This window comes from Talaromyces marneffei, chromosome 3 (assembly GCF_009556855.1).
Source record: "Talaromyces marneffei chromosome 3, complete sequence".
Taxonomy (NCBI): Eukaryota; Fungi; Ascomycota; class Eurotiomycetes; order Eurotiales; family Trichocomaceae; genus Talaromyces; species Talaromyces marneffei.
The window spans coordinates 1638601-1652877 of NC_072350.1; the positions used below are offsets into that span (position 1 = coordinate 1638601).

General features: G+C 48.0%; 4 protein-coding genes across 4 annotated transcripts; all 4 read left to right on the forward strand.

The window, feature by feature from the left end:
• Nucleotides 1–2: 2 nt before the first annotated feature.
• On the forward strand, nucleotides 3–1127 carry EYB26_004338 (uncharacterized protein; the record flags this gene model as incomplete). The annotated part of the gene is made up of 4 exons (XM_054263632.1): nucleotides 3–47; nucleotides 100–644; nucleotides 698–758; nucleotides 819–1127. 4 exons carry the CDS (start codon nucleotides 3–5, stop codon nucleotides 1125–1127), a joined length of 960 nt encoding a protein of 319 aa, XP_054119607.1.
• Nucleotides 1128–2355: 1228 nt separating this feature from the next.
• On the forward strand, nucleotides 2356–3284 carry EYB26_004339 (uncharacterized protein; the record flags this gene model as incomplete). The annotated part of the gene is made up of 3 exons (XM_054263633.1): nucleotides 2356–2829; nucleotides 2881–3131; nucleotides 3191–3284. The coding sequence occupies 3 exons, from the start codon at nucleotides 2356–2358 to the stop codon at nucleotides 3282–3284; spliced, it is 819 nt and encodes a 272-aa protein (XP_054119608.1).
• Nucleotides 3285–7734: 4450 nt separating this feature from the next.
• On the forward strand, nucleotides 7735–10542 carry EYB26_004340 (uncharacterized protein; the record flags this gene model as incomplete). The annotated part of the gene is made up of 3 exons (XM_054263634.1): nucleotides 7735–7797; nucleotides 7862–8303; nucleotides 8351–10542. 3 exons carry the CDS (start codon nucleotides 7735–7737, stop codon nucleotides 10540–10542), a joined length of 2697 nt encoding a protein of 898 aa, XP_054119609.1.
• A 1245-nt stretch (nucleotides 10543–11787) lies between these two features.
• EYB26_004341 (uncharacterized protein) lies at nucleotides 11788–13962 on the forward strand (the record flags this gene model as incomplete). The annotated part of the gene is made up of 3 exons (XM_054263635.1): nucleotides 11788–11970; nucleotides 12038–12315; nucleotides 12372–13962. 3 exons carry the CDS (start codon nucleotides 11788–11790, stop codon nucleotides 13960–13962), a joined length of 2052 nt encoding a protein of 683 aa, XP_054119610.1.
• Between the last annotated feature and the right edge of the window lie 315 nt (nucleotides 13963–14277).

A 14277-nucleotide genomic window follows, 5' to 3' on the forward strand; every position in this document is an offset into this window, starting at 1 on the left:
ATATGTCTCCTCAAGCGCCGGTAAAGATTATCCTCGGCACTCATACGGTATGCAAAACGTGTATTCTGTGAATTGTAGTTCCTGGTTTAACATATACAGGTTGGAGATACCGCCAAGATGCCTGGGATTGTACACTTTGATTATGAAAATGATGTCAAAGGCCTTCTGGACGCCTTCTACAGCCGCGGCCATAGAGAAATCGATACGGCCAGTAACTATCCTGGCTCTGAGGCACACCTCGGTCAGGTCGGGGCTGTAGGTCCTTTCACAATACATACGAAAGTCCGTGGTTGGGGATCCGGAGACTTTGAACCTTCAAAGATTCAGTTGAGCATCGAGAAATCTCTCCAAGATCTTAGAACTCCAACTGTAGAGACCATGTTTCTACATGTACCCGATCGCCAGACGCCGTTTGAGGATACAGCAAAGGCAATGAATGACGCTTGTCACCAAGGAAAATTCAAGAAATGGGGATTTTCCAACTACACTGCCGCTGAGGTGGAGAAGTTCATTGAGGTTTGCGACGAGAAAGGCTATGCCAAACCGAGCGTGTATGAGGGACATTACAATGCGATTGTGAGAGGAGGCGAGAAGGAACTATTCCCGCTCTTGCGTAAACACAATATGGCTTTCTTTGCCTTCAGGTATGTCAATCAGCTCATAATATAATTAGCCCTTAGACTGACTTTTGTATCAGCCCTGCGGCGGGTGGTCTTTTCTCAGATAAATCCAGCACCACGGCACGGTGGAGTAAGGATGTAAGTCGCCATGGCGGTTTTGCTTCTGCTTCTTCTCTTGACTCTAACAAGGATATACAGAACCCCGTCGGGAATTTGTATAGCACAGTTTATGGTCAACCCTCCATTCAAGCTTCAGTAGCTACCGTTCGAAATTCTGCAGCGAACCATGGTATTAGCGGACATGCAGCTGCAATGCGATGGACGGCGTTTCATAGCATTCTGGATGGAAAATATGGAGATGCGATAATATTTGCGGTATCGAACATGGGGCAGCTCTATGACGCCCTTGATGCGCTAGAGATGGGCCCTCTTCCCACTGATCTTGCAGAGGCTATCACTGCTGTTTATGCTACTGTTGAGGGTTTGGAGCCAGCTTACCATCTGTGAAGAAGTTGCCTATGTGTTCTCGAGTTGTGGCATATGTAAGGGTGCCAACAGGGCATATTCCGAATACTCTTGTGTCACATATACGTCGAATGACTTGAATCGCTCGCTTTGCCGCTTTGCCTTCTGGTCCATCTTTAATGGCTAGGAAGCTCATGTGTATTACTTTCATTTATAGCCACACAGGTTGGGTGCGAATCTTACATGTGACGTCGAAACGGTACTGCTCTTCTAAGCCACGCCTGTTCATTGTTCATGACATTATGTCAGGACCAGTTGTTTTTACAAGTTTTTACAGCACAGTAGGCAGGGTGTTAAATAAGAGTTATAAATCTATGCCACATGAATCATGTTATATTTTAGACACTTTCAAAACCATTCTCTTTGTTTTGATGCACATGGTTTAGAATGTTGTTACAAGGCTGAAGGGATCAGACAAAATATTGGGCCCTAAAAGGCGGCCACCGCAACTCTAAATTTCCTTAAACGGCAAGTCTGAGAGTTAGGGCTTAGGCTAGGCTTGGGGGCTGTGCTAGGCTAATTTGCGCTGGCCATACAAATAGCCTTTTTTTCATGTTAAACTTTTTATTTCTTTTTCGATACGATTATTGTTTAATGTTTATCGTTCATCAAGGCATACCGCGAAGGAAACTAGAAAAGTCTAACCAATAACCGTGCCTTCTGGTCAGACAAGCCACACTAGCGATAGCACGAAGCTCACGAACCACTTTCTCGCTTACGGTGCCTAAATCTACGCTAGCTGCAAGTATGCAGAACAATCTCATTTGCTCACAAGATAATTCAGACTTCTTACGGGTCAATTGCAACAAAATAAACTAAAGATTAAGTCTGTGTCTGTTGGTTCGTCAAAGATCCCAGAAAGTTGGTGCAATCAGATCATCAGCCTCATCCGATCCGCCTTGCCAAGTCAGGCTGTTGGGGCCTAAGAACCTTGGTAATCGGAGTCATTGTTTATATCGAACAGGTAGATAGTTAAATCAGATATAAGTCATAACTTCATTCAGGTCTTTGCTCCCTTTATCTTGCTCTTGTATGTCATTCGAAACAAACAACTTCCCAGGCTTTTGAAGACAGTCAACCAACCAACCAACCAACCAATCAATCAATCAATCAGCCTTTGATTTAAGCCTTAAATATCGAGCAAGACCCCGTCATCATAGACATTCCACTTCAAGTATCCAGCGGTATTCATCTGATATCCAGATTACAAATGCATCTTAACGAGCAACCTCCGTCATACGCACAAGCCGCCAACACCCCCCCGCCAGCATACGTCCACAAGACTGACAACGATAATTCAAATACCGAATTCATTGAAACCTCGAGTCACCACCGACTCGATTTTGACGTCCTTAATTCCTTTATGAATTCTGGTGGTCATCGTGCCAGCTACAATGACAACAACCGCAACAACATGCAGCCAGCCCCCCGACGCTCTGAATCATGGTTCGATCGCATGTTCCAGGTCAACACTCGAGGGTATCACACATTCAGCAAAGTAGATACTCAAATGGGGAGCTGGGGTCTGGTCTGCATCGCAATCCAGTGTGTTACAGCAGCGGTCCTGCTTTGCGTTTCTGGTGTCGCTATCAAATTGTATCAGAATCCTTGGAATCAGTCGCAGGTCATTGGCGGTGAGACTCTATCCTATGCTCTAGCCGGGTCGATATTGAGCTGTGTCACGGTACGTCTTCCTTTCTTGAATCTTGCAACGTTAGGCTAATGAACCATACAGGGATCGCTTGCTTTATGTTTCGCTTTCTTCGTCTACCTTAACCCTATCTGGGGTCTGGTATTCCACACGATCCTAACCTTGATGTACGCAGGCAGCAGCGCATTGCTTGGATATGGCTCTTATATCACGCGCAATAATAACGTGTGCATTAATCAGGACACCGGCACAGAGATCCACGACTGTTACAATATTCGTCTATCGGCTGGTTGGCGATGTGGGATGGTTGTGATTGCCCTGTGTGCTATCAATGTGTGAGTTTACCTTCGTTGTGAAAAATGTTAGAGATAATACTGACTCGATACTTGAATAGGATTACACCGTTGATATACTCGCTGAAATGGGTCATTACATGGCTGGCCGTCAGAAATAAGCGGTCGTCGAGGGATGTCAATCAAGTCGTCTAAAACGCTGTCCTTGAGTCTCATTAGAGTTTCTTTATTTTGTATTATAGCATATTTTACACAGCGATTGGCGTTTATGGGTTATTTTTAATCTGGCTTTTTGTGACGAGATACATGGATTATGACTTTGGAATGGCCACTTCATCAGGTAGTGCGTGCTTCAACAAACCATACCTAACCTTCATACTATTATCTATACCGTAGTCCATATGTAAGCCCCCGTTTTCTATTTTCCCTGCTCGAGATAACGTAACCAATTCTCCTTATTAATCCGTCAAAGTAAATCGTTCCCAAACTTATCGCCTTTCTCGTCAACATCTGGCTGTATCTTACACTTTACCTCCACCAGTCTACGCATAGCTATATTATACGACGGAGTCCCAGTCCTCACCTCAGCCAACCCCAGCACACTCAAACCAGAATCAATAACTATCTTCAAAGCCTCCGCGCCGAAGCCCTTGCGTCTTGCCGTGGGATTGATCATCACCCCGACGGCGCCGGCCCTTTTAGCTTCATCTCCATCTTTCATAGAACCGATCCAGCCAAGTCTCACAATTCCGACGACCTCTTCATGATCATTTGTGGTAGTATTGATTACAACGAAGTTCAGGTATTTCAACGGATGGTTGAGGGTGAGCCATTGCGATACACGGACTCTTGCTCTTCAGGTGTCAATGAGGCAACTGATAGGTCATTATTTGTATTCTCGGGGTCAGCCAAGACATTCATTAAAGGTTTGTGGTCTTGATCTTGTGGAATTCTGAGGACGAGTGGCTTGCATAAAGAATGAAAAATGGCTGTTGGTTGGGAGACATCACAGAGATTTCTTCCTTGCTAGCCGTGGTCGAGAAGCGGTGGCACTGAATGATTGACAGGGAAGAAGGTTCAAATTGATTGGATTCAAATAAAAACAAATAAGACTACACAGAAAGATATGAATGAAGTATTCTTTGGACCTGATACAAACAACCACAATGGTAATCTACAACCCCCACCCTAAGTCTTTGTCCTTTGGAATTTATATTTGGTCTGTTATCAGCTACCTTGTAAAATATGACAAACCATTGTCATACAAACAAATAGTGTTTGCACGTCGTTGATCAAACTATCTTCCGTTTGGTGGGCCTATGCGCGACATGGTGTTTGCTATGTATATAATTGCTCATACTCGGAACCATATGGTTGATAGTACCTAACCCACATTCTTCATGTCGAACACACACAAGCGACTATATCAAAACGAGGACGAGTACAATGGATCCAGCGAACAGGATGATATAGAGCTAAAGCTTGATGCTTTGCATAGTCCTAATAACTTTATTGCTACCGTGGCTTAGGATGACGGGCGTCATGTCACGTTACGTCGCCTATAGATACTCACGAGATATTAGAAAATAGTCATCTATTGATAGCTTTGGGCAAAATATGTACAATATCTGGAATTGGGTATTTATGATATGTAAGAAATGAAACGGTTGCTTGCTTGAATAGAAGGTAACTCTGGAGGATTTCCTAGATGTTTTCCCCTGAGATCTTGCTCCCAGTAACTAGAATGAAAACAACCCAATACAAAGTCCTTTCACTACCGTGACACAGGATTCTTACAGCATATTAAAACATCAGGATGAAACAGCATGAGATTTAATATGCCAATAAAAATATTGCTAGAAAAGGAAACAACTTCCTGTTGAAGCCAAGGTTTGTTAACTTTGTAGAGCTTGAATATCAAACAACCTAGAACGGGAACGAGCCGATCAATTGAAGAGAATCAAGGGTGGTAAAATATAAGCCTAGTCATATAGATTATGTGTCATATTCCAGAGTCATCGCCATGAGCAATACTCCAAATGGCATTATCTTTGAAGCGGTATAACTGGTCAACTGGAAGTAATGTATGACGGTAGCGCAAGAGTCATTCTATAAGGTCCATGGAGAACATCCAAGTTAATAACCCGATCTCCAGGTGCAAGCGAGCGTCTGATACTTATGTAACAGGTTGATCTCCTAGTTAAGTTAACTAGTTAACTAACTAACTAACTAACAACTACTGACCGCTTACACAACATTGTCGAAAAGGAGGCGTTTTCGGTTGTTTAAGAAGCAAAATCCGAGGACGCTCCGTTGACTACGCTGTATTATTCATTACCAAGGCTGAGGTACCGGTGTGCAATTTACGCATAAATTGGCCCCCGAAGGATCGCAGCCAAGCATGATGTCCCTGAATCCATGGGTATGAAACCACATGAGCCTCATAATTTCATAAAGAATCTATGTTCTGCATGATTAGTTTTGTATGCTATTGCAGGGCCATACTAATAACAATGCCCCAGGACCAAATCAAAGTCGGCACATGATACAGTCATCGAGTTCAGGATCTCCAGTTCGTACTGGCTATACGAATATTTCCCGTCTAGACCAGTCATCGCACGTGGTTGACAGTGGCCAATGACCGTCCGTCAATGGAAATACGGCACAGCAATTGCATTAGCAACGAATCAAATGAAATGAAAAGAACAACTGTGTACTCCTACGTAGTACTACGTAGATTACATCGAATCGGGACTGACAGGGATAGGATACTACGTATGTGCTCTTAAAATGCTTGTGTCTCTAACCCTAACCCACAGCCAAGCGAATAACAGCGACAAAAATAGACGGGATCGGGAGTTCCCCTGGCCGGACTGCCGATGCAACATCACAGCCGAACAGCGAGAGTGAGAGGATCGAGGACGGACGGCATGTACTGTAGTAAGAAACGAGTCAGGCAGTGGCCACCAGCAGGGTTTTAAGATTAGGCCCCTCTTTGGCGCATGATCGTGCGCAGACTATGCAGCCGAGACTGTCCTCTGTGGTATGTATGTAACCGGTCTTTGGGCTATATCCGAGCCAATGAAAAGCCTTGCTGCATTGCTTGTTTTTATATTCCTTGTGCCCTGATTGGCTCGCCAACGTGGTGGATGTCGGTGTGCCTGGCTAGCGCACCGTCCAACCATGGGAAAGGTTTGCCGATGGATCGCGTATTTCCTCTCTGAGAGTTTCTGACATTTATTTCCTGTTTGAGGCGTCTTGCTGACTCGTCTGTTTTGATATTACGTACCTTGTATTGTAATTGCTTGTACGGAGTACGCCGTACTTGTTCTGTATATATTATGTACTTCTACAGAGTAAGTACGTATCACAGAAGTATACCGTTGAGAAAATCAAAGAAGAGTGTACTACAGTGGGAGTACAGAAAATATAGTATGCCGTTTTGGTCAAGTTATCGATAACACGGTGTTCGCAGGAACAGGAAAGGACCCTGTTGATCCGGTCAGTGCTGTCTTTGCCAGCTATGGATAGTTACATACTCTGGAGTCTGTAGTACGTACTACGTACATAGTATGTTACCTCATATCCTGCGCCGCACGACTCTCGACAATTTATCCGGCCAGCGACCCCGATGCAGCCTAGCTGAGGCTCTGTAAAGGGCCAGTCGAATAGGGCTTGTTGATTCTGCTCCACTTCAACCTGACTGAATGGAACCAACAGTCCATCTGGTCGCTCATTCGTCGCGTCCCCTCAAGCCCAGCTGAAGTTTTCAATCCGAACCCCCACCTAAAACTCAAGCAACCCTAATATTACCAACACCACACCAGCCAATGCCAGCCCAGATGGAGGCACACAATAAAGAGACAACAACGCCACGGGCGTCAAATTTCCACGGTGCGCCCGTTTTGCTGCGCCCTGGTTGATTCGCAATGGTACGGTCGTATACACTACTGGGGTTGTTGGCTGCAGGGAGTCCAGGGACCGGTTGTAGCCAGCAATCGCACAATTCAATGTGGAATATGGGTCAACACAAACCTGGAACGGTGCCTGACACTAGACAAAGCTATTGTTGTCCATCCTCAAATCGACAAAGTCAGATACCATAAGCCCAAAGACAGTAAGACCTAGACCCTGTTTGGCATGCTAGCCCTGTAGTCAGCCGTTAACTCGTCGTAAGCGATATTAATTACTCCAGGCAATTTCCTAGACCGGCTGTTGGTAGTGGTGCATGGTTGGCACACTTGGCTGTAGCCTCTTGCAGTCTCTGTCGTAGGGGAATGCAGTCGGATATTCGGTGAATCCCCCTTGACCGTATGGCTCTATCACCAGCTGCCTAGACTAGCAACTAACTAGTCTGTATCCGCTTATTCATGTGTAGACGCATCTCTTTTAATTAGCCACTCGCTCTTTTTTACTCTCACTCTCTCTATTTCTTTTCTTCCTCCCTTCTCCCTCCCCGTCCCTTCAAGACGTCACCCTCATTCAGTAGACACTTGTCTGCGTCCTTTCATTGAGCTATCAAGCCTCCGTTTGCTTTCTGGTTTTGCCAGATTTCCATTCTTTAATTAGGAAGAATCAAGGGAACAGTATCAATTCATTCATTACTAATAATTTGCATTATTTGAGCACATTCATTTCAGCGATCATGTCTCCAGTTACAGCTGCTGGGGTGACCTTTGCCGGTCTCACCTCGGTTGCTACCTACTATGTATGTTCATCTTATCTGCTGTACTCTCAATCATCTAAGGCATCGATGCTAATGATTACTGCAGGGCCAAGGAGCATACCAGCCACGTCTGAGCACGTTCTGTGCTGAAACGTCTCTGGACATTATCAACATTGGTTTCGTCAACTACTTCCCCGATGCTGGAGCAGCTGGATGGCCACAGACAAACTTTGGTAACCAGTGCGACGGTACTGTCTACACCCACAACGGCCAATCCACCGGTCTGCTCGCAAACTGCCATCAAATTGTCGAAGATATCCCCCTCTGTCAAAAAGCCGGAAAGAAGATTCTCCTTTCTCTAGGTGGTGCCGGCCCCGAAATAGGCCAATATATTGCCAGCCAGCAGTCCGCCGTGGCATTTGCTGAGTGGCTCTGGGGTGCCTTTGGTCCTATCGACTCCCCATATGCCGGTCTCGATGTTCCTCGTCCATTCCGTGGTATTGTGGTGGATGGTTTCGATTTTGATATTGAGTGGGGTACTGACTATGGTATGTGCTTTGACTAATTTTGTTCTGCTCACGACTAACCATGCCAGGTTATGGATACATGGCGAACCGTTTCAAGGAGCTTTACGACGAGTACAATCAGCAAATGTCTACTTCGAGGAAATGGCTTCTGAGTGCGGCACCACAGTGTGTCATCCCTGACGCACACCTTGCCAGCGCTATCCATGACGCGCCCTTCGATTACATCTGGGTTCAGTTCTACAATGACGGCCACTGCGCTGCTGCCAACTATGTCAATGGTATTTCTGGATTCAACTTTGATGAATGGGTCAGCGCCATTCAAGCCAGCGCTAACCCCAATGCTAAATTGTACGTTGGTTTGGGTGCTGAACCAGAACAGGTCAGGTCTGGTTTCTACGTTGACCCGGAAGCTGTGGCGCCTTTGGTCCATGAGTACATGAACAAATACCCATCAACCTTTGGTGGTATTATGTTGTGGGAAGCAACTGGTTCTCTCAACAATACTACCCCTGACGGCAACACTTATGCAGACAACATGAAGGAAATCCTTGTCCACTATGCTACAACCATTGCTCCATCGCCCACTCCTACCCCTACTCCAACACCTACTCCGCCGCCTTCGACATCAGCCTCGGTGTCCTCGGCCGCCACCTCCTCAAGCTCTTCGTCTAGCTCTTCATCCAGCTCTTCATCCAGCTCTTCGTCTAGCTCTTCGTCCAGTTCCTCGTCGAGTTCGTCTGTCGTGACCCCGACACCGACACCGACGCCAACTCCATCGGGAAGCTCCTCGTCTTCGTCTTCTTCCTCGTCGTCCTCGTCCTCGGCTGCTGTCAGCTCAAGCTCTGACGCCGTCTCCAGCTCTGCCTCTAGCTCAGCTGCTTCTTCCTCTAGTGCGGCGGTCAGCTCTAGCTCCAGCGCGGTCTCTTCAAGCCCTGCTGCCTCCTCTACTGCTGTCCGACCGACAACTAGGAGTTCTTGCACAAGGAAGACCCCGTCTCCCTCATCACCAGCTGTGATTAGCACCCCGTCTCCCTCGTCACCGGCTGTGGTTAGCACCCCGTCTCCCTCATCACCGGCTGTGGTCAGCACCCCGTCTCCCTCATCACCGGCTGTGGTTAGCACCCCGTCTCCCTCGTCACCGGCTGTGGTTAGCACCCCGTCTCCCTCGTCACCGGCTGTGGTTAGCACCCCGTCTCCCTCATCACCGGCTGTGGTTAGCACCCCGTCTCCCTCGTCACCGGCTGTGGTTAGCACCCCGTCTCCCTCGTCACCGGCTGTGGTTAGCACCCCGTCTCCCTCATCACCGGCTGTGGTTAGCACCCCGTCTCCCTCATCACCGGCTGTGGTCAGCACCCCGTCTCCCTCGTCACCAGCTGTGGTCAGCACCCCGTCCCCATCATCACCAGCCGTGGTGCCTTCATCGACTGCTGTCCCTCCTCCTAGCGGTGGATCTACTAGCACAGGATCTGCTACCGAGACGTCGCCTGCATCTGTCGGACCGACTGGAACCAGCTCCATCCCCGGCTCTGGATCCGTTACCTCCGGTGTCTCCGTTCCCGCCACCACCGGTCCTCTCACTGATACATCCAGTGCTGTGGCCACATCCACTGGCACCGAGTCCTGGACCACCACTGTCGTGACAACTTCTTACGTCTATGTCTGCCCAACCGGTCTTGCTACCAGCACAATCACCTACACTGAGTCATACTGCCCATGCACGGCAACTGCTGGCGCATCCACTGCCGTACCAACTGGCTGGACCACCACCACCGCCGTCTGCACAGTCTGCGGTCCTCAGCCTACAACCGTCACCCTGACCTTGCCGCCTCAAGTCAGCGCTACTTCCACTGCCCTTCCCGGATCTAACCCTGGCCCTCTTCCCGGTACCGGTTCCTCCAAGCCCAGTGGCACTAACCCCAACACTGGCTCCCAGACATCTGGTCCCGCCCCTGGCTCTGGCTCCAAGCCTTCCGAGTCTAGCGGCAAGCCTGGCTCTGGATCTGCACCCGGCAACGGTGCTCAACCTTCATCTACCAGCACCGTTGTCCCTGGTGTTGGTGCCGTTGGCAAGTCCGGCCCATACCCATCAACTAGCACCGCTACCACGATCACCGCCCGTCCCAGCGCCTCATCTTTCCCCAAATCCAGCTCCACTCAAACTAGCGTCAGCCCAGCATTCACCGGAGCTGCTGGTCGGGCAAGCCTTAGCCCAGTCGTTGGGGGCATCGTTCTTGTGGCTTCCTTGTTCGCTCTTCTTTAAAATGGATGATTGGTTTAGTTTGTGGATATTGCTGTTCTCGAGCATCATAGAGGACTATCTTAATATAAACGATATGTTTGCGATTAATAATTATGTACAATTATTTGTTCATGTTTCACCATCCTTGTCAGGAATTCTTTTACGACCGCAATTTTTTCTTCTTTAGCCTTCCGGGTTTTTCTGGGGTAGTCATCGTGTACCTACATGATCTTCTTGAAATGTATGTATAGACAAGTTTTACGTGGCTGCTTGCTTTTTAATTCGATTCTTGTGCAACATATCAAATAATGAATGACATGAGTTATCTTCCTAAATCATCGACTTGTCAAAGAATAAGAAATGGTGGTTGAATACTTCCCGGAAAGGAACAAGGGGAGAGGGTCTAGCCAGCCCTAACTACATCCCTGCTTTAACCCTACAACTGTCAACATTCGAATTTATCCATAACAAGACACGACAACGTCATTAAGGAAATTCGTTTGTCTTTCTATCTTCCTTCTCTTTTTGTATTCGGATTTCCCGGATTGTAAAAACGTAGTCCCCTTGTCCCTTAAGTGCTCATGCCGACCCTCCAATGACAGACCCCTGGATAACTCGCCCTGCACAAGACCGACGCCATCGACCTCCTAGACACGATAAGCTACAACGAATTAAGTTCTTTTTTCTGGAATTCTCATTACTGGCACAATAAACATGATCTTCCGCGTCAAGGCGAAAGACGTTATACGCGCGCCCCTTTCCACTACGGAATCCGGGAGCATACACGCCCGAAACATTCTTCACCACCTTCCGGCGGCTGGCACGAAAAATTTTCCGACCCCTTTGAGTCACTTGTACTAAATAATTCGATTCATTAAGGCGTCACAGATTAAGTTTAAGTTGGCCATGTATGTTACTGTACTCCCCGCCACTGAAGATGATGCATTCCCCGCCCTGTCTATGGATCGTCATCCATTCTGGCCCGCGTTAAGTGGTTTTATGGTACGCGTTTAGCCCTAAGTCGATGGATTGAGGTGTTCGTTTATATGGGAATGTGCCCCCTCTCAGCACCTTTACAAGTCTTTGAGAGCTGTGTGATTCAACTGCTAGATTTATCTATATACTTACTATTCTAACAATATTGGCAATTTGTGTACTTGGCCAATGTTTCTGATTAACGAGGACTGCTGAGCTGAACTGCCGTATCATAACACCAGCACCATCTTGACATCTCGGCACATCATTCAGTCATAATTCATAAGCATCATGTTCAGTTCCTCGGTTTCCATGAACAGAAGCCGACAGGCCTGGATCCGCTCTGTGATTTTCGTGGGTCTATATCTCATACTCTTGCTATCCTTTACGCAATGCGCGCTTGTTCTGTATTTGTATGGCACTGCTCAAGTCGATGGGTTGATGATGCCTAGTTTGATTATTGGATTGATCGCTGTGAGTCCCCCTCCTTTTCTTCCTAGCCATCTGCAGATGGATTGTTGCTTATGTTTTGTGGATATAGTCATTCCTATCAGTCCCCTTCGTGGTCGTCCATACCATCCTCTCATGGCAGTTCCGGCGAGCTCCAGAATTGAACATGCCGCGCAATGTGCTACACATGGCATTTTCACATCTCCCTCGCATCATGGTAGCTATGTGGCTCGCAGCATCAGCTGCGGGTTTGGTGGTTGTCTCTAAACAGGCGACCTGTGAAGCAGCTACGGTTACGCAGCAGTATTGGAAAGGGGGGTTGAGTTGCCAGATCCATAGGGGTACCGTCATTCTCGAGATTTTAGCTTTGTGAGTTGTCCCCTAATTCATTCCAAACGAGAGAAAGCTATACTGACTAGATTTAGTATATCTGCGTCGGCTCTCTTCTTCAGCTTCCAAGTCTGCGAACGCCCCTACTCCTCATCCCTCCTGGGCCTGTACGCACCCCAACGTCCACCCCGAGACGGCAGCATCTTCTCAGAGGCTAGTTGGGAAAGCGAAACCCTCAAGAATGAAATCCTCTATCTCTGTCGGCACCCGGACGCCGGTCCCGGAAATGGGGAGTTGTACTGGTCACCAAATGATAGCTCTCTTTTCGAAACCCCAGTTCGGCCGCCTAGTATCCGATACCCTGGTCCGACGAGGATTCGGCCACAGTTACATCTCAATACGCACACGAGTTCGATTAGACCATCGATCATCGCCGCTACCTCCGTTGCGACGGATGCATCCCCCAAAGTGTCGCCTATAGATGAGACGTCGGCTCGATCAATCAGTTTGAGGAGTGATATTTCCCCGTTGTCCAGGAATCCGTCCCTCGCATCGACGTTGCAACCTGGTACGGAGGCTGCATTGACAAGACCACCGCCAGTACCAAAAATTCCTAATATTCCTGAAATCGCATTGCTGTCCAAAGCAAAGACAAACCACACGAGGCAAAAGTCTTCTGTTTCGAGTAGAAAGTTTCTGCCGAAGGATTGGTTGTCGGAGCCTCTGTCTGAGGATCCGCAGATTAGGGCTCTTGCGTCTCCACCGAGGTCACCGGATATTGGGGCTGTTTCCCCGTTGAGTGAGGAGAGTGACAAGGGGTATGGAGACGGTTGCTTAATACAGAATCTCCCGTCGCCTCCTGCACCGGCAGCGTCGCCGGCAGGAAGAAAGTCATCTGATGAAGATCGGGCTAGCTCTGGTACCGATTCTGGAACCCAGACGAGAAGTCGATCAATGACTGCACCGGGAAACCCGCCTCCTGTACTCCCCCCAGTGCCGCTGACGGTGCGCAAGTCGCGGACGTCGTATATCAATCCATCACCGAGGTCAATACATCATCCTCATCATCCGAACTACGTGGCTCCAGCAGTCACACCCAAGCCATCGTCAGAGGGACTCAATAAGTCTCCACCACCGAGGACCAATCAAGGTCCTATGAATAGCAATATGCAACCTCTTCAACGACACAAATCAACATCAACATCAACACGGCTCCCCCCTCGGCGCCAAACGAGTATGGGCCATCACCCCCATACACGCTTTCCACCTATGCAACCCTCACTCTCATCCCACGGCTCAATAAAGGATATCCAACGAGTCCGCTTATCCTCTTCATTTCGAAATAATCAACTCCCTCGTCGGACGCCATCACATAACCAGCGTCTGCAGCCACAAACACAATACCAGCATCAACATAACATAATCCACCACCAACACAATGGCCCTGCTCCGATTCCGAGCAGACCACCATACACCCGCCGCTTCCACTCCAACGACGGCCGCGGCTTTGATCCCGCGCATACTTTACCACCCATCCCGCGCAGCGATGATACCGCCACCCTATATCCGAGTGCGCGACGGCCACGGAGCTCGACTTATGGTGGCATTCCATCAAACACATCCATGACTCTTGCCAGTGTGCAAGAGCCAGCGTCTATGGTTACGAGGCGTTACGTTGGAGGGTGATAGGGGGATTGTTGAGCGGAGGGGAACGTATTGGGGGGCTCAGGACAAGTATTTGTGCTGCATTGCCGGCGTCGGCTGCAAACCTTGGATGATTGAGAATGGGAACATTGAAGGAATGAATGGATGAGAATATGAGATTGATAGAGTGACGATGTTTATGGTTTGTGTTTTTCGATTTTGTATGATAGGCGATATTGATATGCATCAGCTTGCGGGTTTGGTTGTTTGTTTAGGTATTATTGTTTTATGTCAATGTACTGAAAAGTCGAGCTGGTGACAAGCGAGTATTTACGTCGAATCAAATGCTACAATTGA